Raw genomic sequence first — 17,592 nt, forward strand, 5'->3', positions numbered from 1 at the left:
CATGTTATTAGGCATATATTCCAAATATAAACATGTATATTTGGGTGTTAATGGCAACAACTGGGCATCTGTAACATTTAAGCTCCTATAGCTTACAGTTAACTTATTAAATGCACTTACTACTAAAAACATTTGGGTGTCCCATCTTTGAAAGGTTTTAAGGCTGAGAGAGAGACTGGGACTGAAGTCTCCTGTTTAACTAATGTATAAAATTTTTCTTGCTATTTTGAGACAAAGCCTAATTCTCAGACATTTGACACAAGTTTTGTTATCAGACCCTGTAACACAGCAGACTACTTATGAGGGTTCACTTGCTATCTAAGAGAACTACGACTTAAGCTTGATCAGCAGGGCAGGAAAAAACATTCTGCAAATGTCTAGTAACTTTTAGATTAAAAGCACATGCTGTTTATACTGAATATTTCTCTCATTTGGGGTATTTAATTAGGGTTTTTTTAAAAAAAGTAGCTGATTTCCACCATCACCACCTATTGCATTGCAGCATGGATAAAGACATGTTCTTAAAGAGGCAGAGGGATCTACCCCACCTCACACAAATTCAGGATGTCATATTATGTTTCCCTAAAAATGACACCATCTGCAGCAGTTACTTTTCACTCACAAAAGGGACTTGAAGAAGGAACTCAAGCCAATCAAAATGAAGATGTGAATTTATCTTTATTTGGTTATATTAGGTCTCGGGAATTATTTTAATGCCTTGACATGCTTACACCTGTTTTCGAAGTAAAGTATGGCATTGTTTCCAAACACTGGCAGAACATTATTACTTTAGCAAATAATGTTCTAAAACACACTTTAATGAAGAGTTTCCGCCTACCTCAGGCCTCACAGGGTCTTCAATGCCTACAATAGCAATACATGTAAGCCCAGTGACAATGTCATTTTCATTGTCCCATTCTGGCTCAGGTTCTCCAGCTGGGAAGTCTCTGAATGCCAGACATATGGTTCTGAGTCCCTCTGAGGCCATAGGCTCAATCACAGTTTTTACAATATCATCACGGTCCCTTGGCCTGAACACTTTGGATTCACCATTCGCGCTCAGTATCTTGAAGCACCTGAAAACAAAATAGAAACAATTTTCAAGATTCAGAACATTCAATAAAAAAGGTCATCTGCATTGCAGGTACTTTCTGGGGCTAACATTAAATATTCCTAAATCTTGCAGCAGCTAGATACACATGCATCCCAGCACAGATTTCATGAAGAACATGGTTGCCTTGTCATCCCACCTCCCAGTATGTGAACATTTTTATGCCGATGCTTGGTGGTGGGGATAGGGAAGGTAAAGGCTAGCGAAGGCACAAAAGTGGGGGAGGGATTCACAGTACGGCATTCCTACCATGTTCTAGGAGTATCGCCCAGGAGTTTATCCTGCTCCCCTTTGCCAGCATCTCACAGCCCAGCAGTAACAAAGGTAATGCACCCAAAATGGGAAAGGTTTTCACTCAGATGTTAAAAACATTAGGACAAGGCTCAGAAGAGTAGCAAGATCCGTTCCAGTAAGAGGTGCTGTAGTCCTGGCATTGTCATATTTTATATATAGGGTAAGTGCTTAGCAGATCATAAAATGCATATTCATATATTCACAAGAATGTCAAGGCTACAAGCCAACTCTACAAGTCTTCACAAAAGAGGGAACTGTTCAGGAGCTGAATTGTCATGTTTTCCTACAGACCCCCCCTTATCTTCCGCAATCAGTTCAGTGTGACCTGTAAGATAAAGTACACAATAGCCTGAACTGCAAAAGCAAAATGACTGTTTCTAGCTCCCTTTTCACCCAGTCCATGTGAACAAGTTTGCCCTCACTGACCACCAAACTTTGCAATTAAAAAGTAAGAAAAGAATACATTTCATTCAATAGGCAGATAATGAAAACTATCATCTTAAAGGGAAGACGAGCAGGAAATACTTCACTGTTTCTATGATTAAGCGACAAGATTATATATCTAATCCCTAGCAAAAAGTAGTAATTGCATCACATGACTAATGAAAGTAAAATGCAACTTTGTATTCACCGAAGACTTGGAAAGTAACTAGCTTAAGTTTGGGTCAAGCTCTATACCAACATCTTATAGGAAAGGTTTCTAAATTAGCTAGTTCTAAGAACTCCTGACTTGGACAATGAAGAAATACAGTGCTTAAAAGCCAAGGAACAGAAGGTACCATTTCAGGAATTTCATCACACAGTTATATGATAAGAGACCACAAAAAGTTAACTTGCTTTTTAAGCACTATCTCCGAGGCACCCTTGCTGAATATCCGGAAACTGCCATCAGAGTTCTTTAACACAGTACTCATGGACTTTCTAACAGAGTTGAAGGTGTAGACTTTGTAAAGTGCCTCTTCTGGTATTTCGTTTCTAACATCCTGGTAGTCTCGTTTCAAATCCAGCAGCAGTCCCAGCAAGGCACATTCAGTTTTATTACCAACATGACGGGGCAAGCCACCTTCCTTTTCAGGAGGCTGAAAGACAGAATAAACCCTTGAGAAGGAATTTGCTTCTGGTTCAAGGAAATAAGGAATAGGCAGCAGCTTAGAATTCAGCATCTCAGAAATCATACGCTGAAGGTTTGCAAGTTATATGCTGAAACTGGATGCAAATTTTAGCTTACACACCTCTTTAAAGAATATGTCACTGCTTAGGGGCAGTTTAATGTTCATAAAGTGCAACCAATAGAAAAATTTATATTACTAATTTGTCTTCTCAAGTCAGAGCACAAGCACTAAAAGTCAGAGACAATTTCAGGAGTCATATTAGTTCTTAGAAAGCTGTTAAATTAGACTCAATGAGTAACTGAGGGTCAGTTCTTACAGACTGGCAGGATAATGGTGCAATGAGGAAGGTCAGGTGCACATTTCAATACCAGGCAAGACACAGAGACACATTTGTAGTTTGGTGTTCAGCATGGAATGGCCCTTTTACCAAGGCCAAACAAAAATAAAGGATAGTGTCATTTGTAAACATGTCCTTAAATCAGTACAACTGCTAGTTTGCAGGTATGTGGGCCTGCATAATACAACACATAAAGCCAAACTCAATTCACTAACCATGCTCTGTAAGCTGCTCAATAAACTTGTTTTTGCTGCCTACCTGAGACTGCAAAAACAGGGGGTGTTGAGCACTGTCAGGCCACACAGAGAATGGTTGGTGTTTGGCTTGGTGAGTCTGCTAAGGCAATTCTTGCATATTTCACTGCTCTTCCCAATCAGAGCAACAGATAAAATACTGAAAGGACAAGAAAGCTAAAATGACAAGTGAAACTTTGTGACTCCAGAACAGTTTCAGTAGATCATATACATTAGTACTTGAGAAATTTGAACTAATTAAGCCATGAATTAAGTAAGCCGAGGCATAAAATTATCAGTTTCAGAATTAATTGATGCTATTTTATCCAGAAAATAGACAAACTTTTAAATTATTATTATTATGCTTTTATTGTTATTGCTCTATCCCAGGAAATACATTTCAACTCAAAATGCATTAGAGCTGAGAAGAGCAATGTAGAGCCATTTGGCATTTCAAAAACCAAATGCCAAAAAATTATTTAGCCAAGGAAGCTCAAATATCATATTAACATTCATTTTAATTACCGTATTTTTCCGTGTATAAGACTTCCCCATGTATAAGACGCCTCCTATTTTGGGGGACTCCAAATTAAGAAAACACCCCTCAGCACTACCCGTATATAAGACGAGCCCCAATTTTAAACCTAATTTTTTGGTAAAAAACCCTAGTCTTATACACGGAAAAATATGGTATATTCCCAATAGTTATTCAGAAGGATCAAAGCTTTCCCATCAGCTTAGTAATCTTTCAGTAATGTACATATATGACATATATGACATTAGTAAACATGTTTATTATAGAACTCTGAAGAATTTAAATGAGAACAATCCTTCAAAAGTTATGAGACCTATTGTTTCAATGGGAGATGCTTTAACTCTACCACTGAATCAATAGTTTCCAATACACACTTACCAAGATTTTGGAAGTATAAGCAGAGTTTACAGAGATTCCTGTTACAAGGTATGACAAGGTTTTCTCAGGAATAGCTTGTGCCTCAGGAATTTTTTTATAATGTTTTTCACTGATGTAAGCTTGGACTACCGTCATTCTGTTCATTGTCAATGTTCCTGTTTTATCTGAGCAAATGGCTGTTGCATTTCCCATTGTTTCACAAGCATCCAGATGTCTGACCAAGTTATTATCTTTCATCATTTTCTATAAAAAAGAGATTAAGTCAGTCTAACAGCATTAAACACATTTTTAGAATTCACTTGTCATTGTGCATGCTGAGGTTGAGATTCCTCAATAATAAATATTCAATGGATATCCCATATTTAAGCTTTATAATTAGTACCCAGAGAGTAAAGATAAAATCAATTGACAGATGCATCGACTGTAAGGGTTATTTTAACAAGCATATTCCTTGTGTTTGGAAGAGTTACATTTAATGCTGAGTGATTACTTTATGACCACAGTGTTTGTAAAGATAGGTTGATGCAGAACAAACCAACAGAACAAGCAGATAAACCATTCAAAAACATTTCATTGATCCAGTTTCTTAGGAAAAACATCTATGAACATATATACTATATAATGTACTACCATACAAAAGCATAGGTTTCTCACACATACCTTTACAGAGTAAGCCAGTGAGATAGTAACTGCAAGTGGAAGACCCTCTGGAACTGCCACAACCAGGACAGTAACACCAATGATAAAGAACTTTACAAAGTACTGAATATATATTGGTGTACATTCAGCAAGCCAAGGACGTTTCTGGACCCAGAAGGTATCAATTACAAAATATAATACAAGAATGATGACTGTGACTGCAGACATCAGCAATCCTTTTAGGAAGAGATGAGAACCAGTTAATCATTCATATTATTGACAAAACTCTAAAAATAGGTCTCAAAAACTCATTTCAAAATTTTAATACAAAGTTAAGTTTGAGAAAAGATCTACAGTTGAATGCTTGCTCATTAAGAATCTGGCATTAAGGATGAACACTAAATAAACCATACCTGCTTTGCCAATCTGAACTGCTAGCTTAGTGAGCTTTCCTTGAAGAACTGATTTTTCTTTCTTGGGCATATTGTTTCTTTTTTTGTCATCTCCATCACCACCATCTTCACTTTTTAGGGGCTGCATTTCCATCGCTGCACCATCCTGAGCTTTTGCTAAGTTTAAGGGGGGAAATAATAGATAAACCACCACTCCTAACACTATAGAGTAAACCTCAAATTAAAGATTTAGTCATTGACATTTATTCTATATCTAGAGCAGCATGTATTTAATATTCTGAAATTAAAGGGGTGAAGAATAGATAGCAAGACTGGCTTATGTGACCAAGTGACTCTCTACTCCATGTTTGCCTGTTTTGCATGCCTCCAACAAAAATCCTGTTACCCAAATTCTGCAAACTACAGAAAACTCTAGGAAAAGGAATGGTGTTTGCTTAGCTTTAGGCACATGTCAAATGCAGGGGGAAGGCATACATGCATCCTTTCCCCCAAGTTTTTCTCCAGTTCAGAGAACTCAAGGGGTGTTTAGTGGAGTTCTCTTTATTCTCTTTATTCCTGACAAAGACAAACAGCATTCTGCACATGTCCAACACAATGACGAAGGGCACTACTCATTGCCCTTCTTACCTGAGTACTCCACAGGGTTGGGGTGCATGAGAGAGGGGTCCATGGCAAACAAAGAACTGGATACAGTTATTTGCATCTCAGGCCACAGAGAATGAAAGAAATTGCTTTGAGAAATAGACTTATTACAGCACAATGCCTTGTGATATTAAACATGGGTCTGTTGCTGAAATGTTCACTGACTGGACAACACAAGCAGAGACGGGGAAAGTACACTAAGGGAAAGTGACAGTGGGCTGCCATTTTCAGACACAATCCTGCATTTATAAGAACAGTACTATACCCTCACAGAACACGGCAATAGAATACTGACTTTTCAGACTATCAACTGGCTTGGACTTGCTATAAAACCATGGTCAGATTGAGAGGAGGCCTCAGAATTACATCCTTCACTCCGCCGCATCTGAGAGTGAGCCACTTGGAACCCCAGCTAGAACTCCGTATTAAGCAAAAGTCCAGCTTAGCTTTAACTTTGGTGAATATTGGCACTGATCGAATTCTTAACTGCAGTTTAAGCTCTGTGTTGGGGGAAGGAGCACATGAGCCTGCGGTCCCTTTTCAATCTCTTAAACATATTTAAGAATATGGGAGGAATTCAATGTTGTGCTTTAACAAGCAGCTTGCCATAAGGAACAATAGTTCCTCCCTTCCCCTCACATGCTGTTCTAAGGGTTCTCCTGGGCCACCACCCCCAGCCAATTTTTTTGGGTACAGACAGCAGAAAGGGGAGAAGGTTCCATTGTGCAAGTGGAAGTCCTTACACAGCGCTTCCACTGACAGGGTGCATTTGCTGAATCCCATCAGTTCCATATATCCTAGCATAAGATTGTGAGGGCAAGTTACATATATTAGATGCAAGATTAAGCTATGTAGAGTTTTAGAATGTGATGCACAACTTTTGCCTAAAAGTTATGGTTAATCCGGCTTGCTCAAAAAATCAAGTTAATGTTGTAAGTACTGTTAATTACCTTTGTTACGATTTTCAATAGCCCCATCTTGTTTTTTACCTGCCAATAAAAAAATAGTTGTTTTTAGAAATCTAGGATCAAAGCGCTTTTAGATTTGGATAATGAGATCTTCTGCTCAATTATCTAGTCTTAAAGGGCATTGCTGCACCAACAGCATGAAGAGGAGACTTTTTATAATTTCTCGTATAATTGCGAAGTCTGCGTAAGCGTTTATTGCTGTGCTGGACCAGGCTCTTTCACAGTAATTGAGTAGTTTTCTGGACTTCAGGAATGCATACCAATCTAAAAAGATACTAAATGTATTATAGCAACTAAATCAGGTTCTTTTAAATGCCAGGGTTGGGAAAGGGGCTGATAGCCACCAGGATCACAGCATGCAGGGAACTGTGGCTTAACCCTTCCCTCCCCAGTCATTATATCAATAAAGATCCTTCCTCACACCCCATTCACTTTAAGAAAAAAAGCTCCCATTGACACTACTGGTGGCAGGGAGCAATTTTCATTTCAACTGTGGCTGTGAAAGAAAGGGTTAAATCTCCTGCAATGTTCCCCATGAAGTTCAGCTCTCCCTGTGCCCAGTATTAAATATTAAAAACTTGACATAATTGCTAATGACACATTTAGAATTATGTCTTGCTTGATACTAAGGTGTAGATCCCAATGTGTTTCAGAAGACAGTTGGAATGTTCAGGTTTAATTTCACTTAGAATAAGCCTGCAATTCTTTAAATGTAACAGTGTTCAACTGTTCAGAGGTGCCATGTTTTGGAGGAACTTTATGCCTCTGAACATTGTGACAGGAGATGGAAGGTGATTAGTTTCATATGTAAGCTTACAATACATATGTACAGTGGTACCTCGGTTTTCGAACAGCTTAGTTCCCGAACAACTCAGAACCCGAACGCTACAAACCCAGAAGTAGGTATTAGGGTTTTCAAACTTTGCCTCAGAAGCCGAACATGCTCCTAAGCTTCCGTTTTCACTGTTGTGCAGCTCATTTGAGTCCCCTGCATAGCAATTAAGGATTTTTTCATCCCGTTTTACCCTTGTGCGGCAAATTTAAGCCCCCCCCATCGTAATAATGGTTTTTTATCCCGTTTTACCCTTGCACAACTAATTTAAGTCCCCCCCAATTGTAATTAAAGCCTTCCGTTTCTGATTGCAGTGTTCTGAGGTGATATTTGGTGCTTTTGTTTTTGCTATTTTTTGCGTTTTTGTTTGTGTGGCTTTTTCATTTTTGTGACTGTGGCTTGTTTTTCGTTTTATGATTGATTGATTGATTGTGTGACTGCGGAAATGGATAAAAGTCCCCCATCCAAATAATGACTATCATCAGGGCAGGTAAGAAAATAATAATAATTTTAATTTTTATCATCTACAATACTGTCTTATTTATTTTATAGTACAGAACATTATTATTGCTTTCATTTTATGGCTCAGTGGTCTTGTTAGATAGTAACATTCATGTTAAATTTCTGTTTTAGGGGTTGTTTTTAAAAGTCGGAATGGATCAATCCATTTTGCATTACTTTCTATGGGAAAGTGCACCTTGGTTTTGGAATGCTTTGGTTTTGGAACAGACTTCCAGAACCGATTAAGTTTGAGAACCAAGGTACCACTGTAGTTATAAGCTCAAAAGTTGAAATCTTCCTCTACCCCCAACCTCAAGGAGTTGTTACTGTATTCATGAGGAACAGGGGAAGTGGGGGATGATTATAACAAATGAGGTTCTTTTATAGCTATAGTTCAAATGAAATGAGAAGAAATGCTTCTGCTACTCCTTTTACTGGTTTACCCAGTACAAGCATGGAGTGCATACAGCCTCCTCACATTATAGTATTGCTATTAATGCAAGTCCTGACATATCAAGATTAGTAAAGGTGAGTTTGACATTAATTCAAGCAAATGTGGAGATTTCTCAGTATTGATTATGTTCACACTAAAAAAAATTCTTTTTCTGAGCTAGAGCCAGGTCATCTATGAGGTGCAATACAAACCAAAGAGGTGAATATCAGTTTCCAGGTGAAGCAGTGCAATTTTAAACAATATCTGAATACTGTCCTCCATGGCAGCTGTGGTATTATACCTACCTGTATAGGTATTGCAAAATAAAGAGTAAAAAAATCTCAGGGGCTAGAGGAGAGGGTTAACTTCAAAAGGGACACAACAAACGATATGGCCTTTCTTCAAATAAAAAAACAAACAAAAAACACCATTCATGTTTTTTCCTTTAGTATAAAAGAGTGAACACTCTATAATCTATGGAGTTTACTAATATCAGACAGGCCTCACTTAACACATCCTATTTTTGTGATACTGTTAAGAGCACTTGAGTGATTGTATTAAGTGAGTAATGAAGTGTCAGCTGAAGCAAGTTGGGAATGTTAACTTGAAAGACTTCAGAGATAAAATTGACTATTTAATTTTCAAACTTACCCGCTTGGACAATGGAATGAGTGGAAGCAGGAGTTCTATGTAGTTATTTTGCACCTGCCTACGTTGTCATTCTGCATGGTCAACACCACTTGCAGACATTCTTACAGAAGAGAAGCCAACTACAAAATGTATCTCTAAAGTCCATCCAAAAGTTCATGCTTACTTTTCTTGTCCTTTTTCTCTTTTTCTTTCTTTTCTTCTTCGTCGTCACCTCCAGCACCAAGCAAGGTAAAGATAATTCCAGTTTGTGAGTTTACACCTACAGCAGTAACTACCATTCGTCCAGAACCTTCCATTACATGAGTACCTGAAATGTGAAAGCATTCATATTCATGAAAAGTTCCAGACAGACTTCTGCTACAAGTTAGTGAGAAACTTGTTACAATACTTCCATTAATTTCCTATAGCAGAAACACACCTTTGATCAATAAAGGATATTCAGAAAATATAAAGAAGTAAAGGGTTTTATAATACCCAAGAAACGCTAAGCCAATAAAAACCATTAAGTAAGACTATAGCCATTAGAAAATTTTGTGCCTACCAACAGCCAGCTACTGGCTAGCCAATATACAGCTGATGTGCAAGATCACTGGTAAATGCCTAAAAACTGGCACTATTGCATTTATATCCCCCTTTCATAGCCACCTTTTGACTACATTCTCAGGGCAGTATACATAGGATTACTCTCATTTTAGCCTAACAATCTTTTGGGAATGGGTATGTGTGCAATTTTAGCAGTAAAGGAGTGCACAAGTAAACCCAGAACAGTTACCCTTTACATTCTGAAAGCCCCCCTGCAACTATTTTTCCCCCAGCCAAGCTCCTCCTATGCAAATCTAGCTGAAGGAAAGTCACATGGGGGGCAGGCTGCAGAAAACTAAGCTGGCAGGTGAGCAGGATTTGTGCAATCCACATGTGGGCTACATTTGTGCTTATATAAGATGCATGCCTACCAAGTTCACATGCACACATACATGTACTGGGATGCATCCAATGTAACACTAAGTTAAAGTGACTTTAACTCCACTGGTGAAATGCTTTGCACCAACAGAATGCTGTTGCACAATCTACTGCACAACGAAGTTACAACAATGTGATGTGCAACACTAAAAATCATGCATCTTTGGGACAGCTGAATATTCCTGCATCACAGGGGGTTGGACAAGATCATCCTCAGGATCCCTTCCAACTCTACAAATCTATGATATAGTTTCCTGTTAATTGTGTTGCTTATGTTTTATTCTAGATTGTTTTGTTTAATATTTTATTGTGCTGTAAATATCTTTAAGATATTTTCCTTAAAAATATGAAGTGCTATAGAAATGAAATTATTATTATTATTATTATTATTATTATTATTATTATTATTATTATTATTATTTCAGCTACATCTGGAGGGCCAAAGGTTCTCCACACTTGATGTAAAATATAGTGCTGTACTGTACTTTCTTCTTGCAGGAGAACCACTAAACACACATTTCGGAATGAAAAGTTAGTGTAACCATTTCTGGTTTCTGACCACAATATTTTAAGAATGTGGCCAAGAACCAAAGGCACATTCACTTGATCCTTCCTTGCCAGCACTATAGTAGGGCACCCTTAAGTAGCCCAAAACTGCTTTGGATAAGGTGCAGGAAAAGATGAGAGCTGCCATTGCACCTGTCTACCAATTTCTCCTTTAACTAATTTCCCATTCCCTAGGGTTTTTTTGGGGGGGGTATTAAATGTGAGATGGGGCAGCTGAAAGGAATGTTTGAGATTCTTGGAGATGTACCTTCTGAAAAGATATCTCTCTCAAAATAAAATAAAATCCGTTGTATAAACACCTTTCTCCACATTTGTAGAAATAGCCAAGGCTTATCTAAGCTGGAAGTAAGATGGGAGTAAATCTGCCATATTATGCCTGTATTATTCCTCCCTTCCTGGATTCAGAGTTTTGTTCTAGTGATCTAGCCAGCAAGCCAGGCTGCCTTGTCCACCTGTTCCAGATTTCCCAGCAATTCATATGCTGAGGGGAGTGAAAGTATTGTGCACTGTTGCACAATCACAATAGATCAGACATAAGGGGTGAGATGAAATGGAAGAAATGGAGCAAATGCTGAAAGAAAAGGAATGAGCAGATGGGTTCTGAACTGCAGAGGTACAGAAAGGAGAAAAATGAGTTGGTAACATGTTATGCAGACACTTGCAAGTGGGGAAACAGATGGGCTGCACACTTGTAGTGGTGAAGACACAGCATGTGCTATGGGGCACACAGAGAAGGAGGGATGTTTAACAGAGGTCAGAGAAAGAAGAAACAGTACTATGGGAGCAAAGCCAAGAAGGGATTAGCAGAATGCACTGAACACAGTTACAACTGTAGCAAAAAAATGCTTTTCAGTAGTTAATGCAGCTGCCATGCAGTCGTGCTGGGTTAATAAATGAAAGTGGCCCCTGGAGGAATTTAAGTTGGGCTCTCCAGTAAAGTCCTTTACACTAGAACTGCTTTTTATAAGACATTTTATTAAAGTTATACAAAACTGCAGTGTAGCATTAGACAGAACATAAAATTCTTACTATTAACACACTTATGTATTATAATAATGAGTTGCATGATATCAAGTTGATTAGGGAAGAAAGTTTCCAAAAGAAAAAAACACATTCCAAAGAAAAAACCACATTTCAGCATTCCCATAAGCTGCTAATATATCTAAATATTGCAATCAGTCCTGTATATCTGGAGCACATCTGAGTTTCTACTAAAATACTTTAAATCTTAGGCCATGATACACACTCTGACAAGCCCCATTAGGCTAGTTAAGGGTAGCATTCTAATAAAATCCATTATTTAAATGATTTGTAAATATACTGTCTTGCAAAGATAATGCCTATCTACCTCAAGTGCACTGAACTGAGCAGCTGTAAGTATCACCAACAGCAAACTCAGGCAGTGAGTGCTGACAGATATATAGCCAAACAGGGCCACGGAGAAATATTAACATGCTCAGGAGACCGTTCAGTTTGTTATTGTTCATGGCTATACTATATAAGATAGTGAACCAGTTTATTCGAGACTGGCAATAAGGTTTAAATCTGCATAGTCTCTGGGGTATAGTGGAAAACAATAGCTGCCTATTTGCACAACTGAATTCTGTCAACTGGAACACTCTGCAGTACGTCTGCAGTCTTAACCATATAACTCACTTCAGGCTTTGAATAATTTCATCTTTTATTTCATTGATGAGGAGCTAAATGAGGGCATGCTTACTTAATTCAGGGGGTCACCGCATCCATATTACTAGAGTCTAATAAAACTACCCTATGAACAGTGTTTAATAAATATGGAAAGTTGAGACATTTCAGCGATGCACACTAGCTTAAAGTAATCACATTAAAGGATGCTTGTATGTCTGAAATCCTACCTGTTGTTAAGACCCATCTTTCCGGCCCTGAGAAGGTTAAAAGCATGATACATAATACATAAGAGTACTAGATCTTAGCATGCTGTCACCTAGAAAGACAGTGTTTCACATAACCTAGTTCTTGAAGTAGGAAACTTTGTCCAGTTTCCAAAATACCTCATGCCCAGTTCTTCGCTATCATTTGATCACTCACCTGAGAGCAACATAGGATCGCGATCAGATGTTTTCTTAACATGATCAGATTCTCCAGTCAGTGAGCTTTCATCAATTTTGAGGTCATTTCCTTGTATAAGTACACCATCTGCTGGTAAAAGGTCACCTAAAAAAGAAAGAGCCCAAATGGTACTTTTAAAATACATTCAATAAGAAGTTACCAGAGATGACATCATAAATAAGTATATTTACCATATTTTACTTGTGCAATATCACCAACAACTATGTCAGCTATAGGTATCTGGATGACTTGGCCACCCCTGATGACAGTAAACTTCTGCTCTTGTTCAATGCGGCTTTGCAATCCCCTAAATTGTTTCTCTTTACTCCAGTCATTGAAAGCTGTGACTAATACCACACAAACGACAGACAGGAGAATTGCAGCTCCTTCAATCCACCCTGTTTCACTTTCATCCTCGTCTTCACCAGCTGCTACTGTTCCACATACTGGAAAAAGTAAACAAATAATCAGCATCGCATACTCAAATTTTAATATTGTTCTGCATTAATCTGAAAACTGAAATTTATCATTCAAACTTTATTACAGAACCAACCCAGTAATACTGACTTAGGCCCCATATCAAATGCACACTAGCTTTGACAGCTTTCCTAAGGTTACAACAAAGCTTGAGTTTAAAAAAATATGGTTAATGTTCATATTATGTGGCTGCAATTAAGCTACCATGACAGTGGTATCCTACCACTATATTACAAGTGCTATAGGATTATTCAGATTAAATGTGTCAGTCGACAAGGGTTATATACACACAGCAGTTTAACGTGCATTCAATGCATTCCACGTGAGCATACTTTTAATGCTATCCCATGATTCAGTCGTCATCGAAGTGGCAGTCCACATTCCCCCCAATATAATTTGGTGTTTCCACTGTGGTGCAACGGACATTCTTTTCAACGCACAGCTTTGTTCAAGTTTAGTACATGGGAAAACTTGCATCTCAATAATAAAAATAAAATTACTCAACGCACAGGTAAACAATTACCTGTGCACATACCCACAATGGCCCTCAGGTTTCTGGAACTCTGGGACAAGTAAAGAAGTACTAATTGAGGGGAGCGGACAACACCTCACAGTGAGAATGCATCCTATCAAGCACACCACACTAGTGCACACCCGTGGCTCCTAACTGGTGGTCTGCGGAGCCCAAGGGGTCCACAGCACCATTTACATAACAAAAACTACCATAACATTTTCAAAGGTAGGGTGTCCATGGCTTGGCTATTCAAAAACAGGGGGTCTGCAGAACATAGTTAATTGGGAACCACTGGCGTAGACAATAAAATACTTAAAAGAGTTCAAATGAATGCTCATGTGTAGATGAATGTGAGCAAAAGCACACACGAAAAACCAGATCTGTGTGACACACATGTGCATTAAGGCTCTGGTATGTACGCAACCAAGGTATCTATGCCCATGAAGGGTGTGTGGGTGTTTCTGGAGAAATATCCCTAAACCTCCTTCTTCTCATGCTGGGCTTGGAGCATTCAACAATTAAAGCAAAAGTGGGCTGGGAAAAACAGAGGGGTTTGCACATCACATAGAGCTTCCCTGCCTTTCACCTTTGCCCACTACAGGGGAGTACACAGAGACTATTACTAACAGGCCAGATGTCTATGTGCTGCAAACAGACCCATGCAATCTCTATTCTTCCTGTCTATACTAGAATTGCCATGATCTGGAAGTGGAACAAAGGACTGACGGGGTCCTTGCTGCTCTCGTTTCAGAGGGGTAAGTGGAGGGCTTGTTGCTAAATTATTGGCAGTTTTGGAAAGATATTCTTATGCTTGATCATTTTGTTGACATACAATGAATGTGGAAATCCCGAGGAACATGACTCCTTCCCACTTCCCACATAAGATTGTTTTTTCTCCATTTCCCAAGACCAAGATGCAACTGAACACAGAAATATCAGCAACAGAAGCTGGTATTTAACTACATTAGGAAGAAGGCTTTAACGCACAAGTAATTTAGATGTAAATCTTGATGTATTTTAATTAAGAACCAATCCTAGATAGTCAAGCCCAGGTATGGAAAACCTTTGGCCCTCCATATGTTTCGGAACTACAATTCCCATCTTCCCTGGGTACTGACCATGCTTGCTGGGACTGATGGGAGTTGTAGTTCAGCAGCATCTGGAGGGCCAAAGATTCCCCACACCTAGTCTAGTCCATAACTAGAACCTAAGTAAAAGTTCTGGTAGCAGAGCTTAGATCAATACTTAAATTTCTTTTCTTGTGATCATAGGATTTAAAGTTTCTACCTTTTCCGTTGCACGTAACAGATTCCCATATTCACTTTTTAGCAGCTATGGGCTTATAAAAAGGTAGCATGATGGGGACCAACTCTTGGCAGAGTACTACAAAATTTATGGATAAATATGTAAGCAAATTTGATCAACCAATAGCATCGCCCCTGAATCTCTTCCATTTATTTCAAGATAAGAGTCTGATCCATTCTGTCCAATAATATATTCCAGGTTTTAACAGATTAAAGCCAAGGATAAAAAGAATGTAACTGTCAGTATACAACAAATTAGAGAGGTGGTTAAGTTTTCATGTTTTGCAGCAAAATATTCACCATGAATAAGTCTGACACACACACACACACACACACACACACACACACACACACACCACTAGTGGAGGTCACGTCAGTATTACTCATTTTCGTGGATTAAGTCTATTTTGAAGTTTTGACAAAGGATAGTTCTATTTAGCCCAAAGAACTGACTCAACTGATGTCAAAGAAGAAAGAAATGAGAGAGAATGGGTATGTTTTTAAACTCTCCAACTATCTATTAAATGATTCATGCAGAACTCTAGATGTGAGAAGAATGGCAATAGTTTGACATAAAAGGTACACTGATGGGCAGTACATTCATTATGTTATCTTTTTCCAGTGCATGTATATCTGGTTCAGAGTTTAAACACATCATCCAGCTCAGATTACTTTCTGCCCAAGAATAGGGTAATGATGGGAATGCCTGAACAAGAGAACTGCTAGTCATGTTTCAGTTCTAAAATTCAGTCTTGAGCCTGTTTGAAACTCATTGGCTGAGGTTATTTGTAGGTGTGGCCTTGGATGTCTCCAATATACATATGACTTCTCGTTGTTTCTCTGCTTTCTATCAAAACTAAGTTATGCAGTGGACATTACAAATCAGTGCTTGGGCATGGTAATGAACTGAGTAAGAGGCAATAAACTGAAACTCAATCTAGACAAGACAGACGTATTATTAGTGGGAGGTCTATCCAACAAGCTGAGTGGTGCACAATCTGTTTTGAAGGAGGTTGCACTCTCCCCAAAGGACCGGAAGCACAGTCTGGAGGGTGTTCCTGGATCCAGCACTGTCTCTTAATGCACATGCATCCTTGGTAGTTCAGAGAACCTTTTTATCAGCTCAAAATGATATACCAGTTATGATATTATCTGGACAAAGATAGTCTTGCTATAGTCATCCATGTTCTGATAACTTCCTGTGGGGTTTGATCTCGTCTGCTTCTGAGCTCAATTCAAAGTGCTTGTATTAACATTTAAAGTCCCAAGTGGCTTAGAGCCAAATTACCTGAAGGATCAATTACCTGAAGGCCCACTTCTATATCTCCCTGCCAAATCAGCTGAAGTGGAAGCCACAAGGGAAAGAGCATCTGCAGTACTGGTACCCATTATGGAAAACTTTCCACCCCCCAGGAGTTTACCTACATTGTGGTCTTTTTCAACACCTTGTAATGACCTTTCATTTTCCCAGGCTTTTTTTGTTTGTTTTATTACTGAAACGTGTTGCACTATTTATTTTCTGTTGCTGGTTTTATTATGTTGCTGTTTTAACTGTTTATTATTTTAAAACCAACTTCATGGTTTTAACTTGTGTGAACTGCCTGAAGAAATTTTTTATTTGGCAATATAGGAATGTTGCAAATAAATGAGTTTGGGGTTAACCTGAGAAGAAATTTTTACTTGATTGTCCTGGATCTCACAGTTTTTGAAACCATTCAGCACAGTATACATGTGGATCACCTGTTCAGGCTAAGACAGGTTTTGACAAATCCATTCACTAGATTTAATTATGACGATAGCCTTCCCTGCTCTTGTAAATGAGGTGGTGACACATTTCAGTTTTACTATTGTTTGTGATTATTTGCTGGTGACATCATCTGGCCCATTTCTTCCATGCCTATGCTTTTTCCTTGGTTTCCTTTTGGCAATGGCCTAAGTGAGGCTCACTTTCACTATGGGTTAGTAAAATAAAAGGAAAGGAAAGGGTAAAAATCCAGTTGCTACCCCACCCTGGCTTAGTAAAAAGACAGGGTGGGGAACAGATGTCCTGCAGTGCAGCTAAGCAGGAAGTGAACTGGGGAGAGGTCCTCTGGCCCAATCAGATGACTCCTGTTCATTTGCATCTTCTTGTCCAGTGGCATGAGTGGGTGGAAATACCCCATCCAGATTTCACTCCCCTTTTGTTGATGGCATTCTTAAGTTTAAATTATAAAATTATTTGAAAGATTGTTCAAATTTACAATTAAACCCTAAAGGCTGCATTTCAGCTGTCTGAGAAGCCTTTGTTAAACTAAGGCTCATTGTGTTTTACAAGTTGAACTTTTCAAAAACAAGCAGCCTTAGAATCAAATTACGTAATTGGGAACAGCTAGAAATTAGGTAGTGTTTTATCAATTAAATAAAACAGATTTCTCTCATCTCTTCTCCTTTAGAACACTGTTCCTGAGAGACATTAAGAGCACAGTGATATGCTTGACATTGCATGATTTAGTCAGATCACTTGCCATAGTGGTTGGTGGAGGAAACAAATCACCATTCTGAGAACCTTAAATCAAAGACAACACACACCAAAATTTGTTTCATCATTAATTCCATTTAAAAGC

The 17,592-nt window shown here is 38.5% G+C and overlaps 1 protein-coding gene across 9 annotated transcripts in view; it reads right to left on the reverse strand.

The window, feature by feature from the left end:
* The window catches only part of ATP2B1 (ATPase plasma membrane Ca2+ transporting 1), a 65,005-nt gene that overhangs the window by 13,186 nt on the left and 34,227 nt on the right, over window positions 1-17,592 (reverse strand). For 8 of the 9 annotated variants that reach the window (XM_083573410.1, XM_083573405.1, XM_083573412.1 and 5 more), the window contains 9 exons: window positions 12,886-13,140; window positions 12,674-12,799; window positions 9,243-9,386; window positions 6,645-6,683; window positions 5,053-5,208; window positions 4,661-4,875; window positions 4,001-4,243; window positions 2,243-2,484; window positions 839-1,076 (listed from right to left, as the gene is read on the reverse strand). In XM_083573410.1, coding sequence (XP_083429536.1) covers window positions 839-1,076; window positions 2,243-2,484; window positions 4,001-4,243; window positions 4,661-4,875; window positions 5,053-5,208; window positions 6,645-6,683; window positions 9,243-9,386; window positions 12,674-12,799; window positions 12,886-13,140 — 1,658 coding nt within the window. The remainder of the gene's footprint in view (window positions 1-838; window positions 1,077-2,242; window positions 2,485-4,000; window positions 4,244-4,660; window positions 4,876-5,052; window positions 5,209-6,644; window positions 6,684-9,242; window positions 9,387-12,673; window positions 12,800-12,885; window positions 13,141-17,592) is intronic. The other variant, XM_083573409.1, reaches the window with a different exon arrangement.

The sequence above is a fragment of the Podarcis filfolensis genome (genome assembly GCF_964270895.1).
Source record: "Podarcis filfolensis genome assembly, chromosome: 10".
Taxonomy (NCBI): domain Eukaryota; kingdom Metazoa; phylum Chordata; class Lepidosauria; order Squamata; family Lacertidae; genus Podarcis; species Podarcis filfolensis.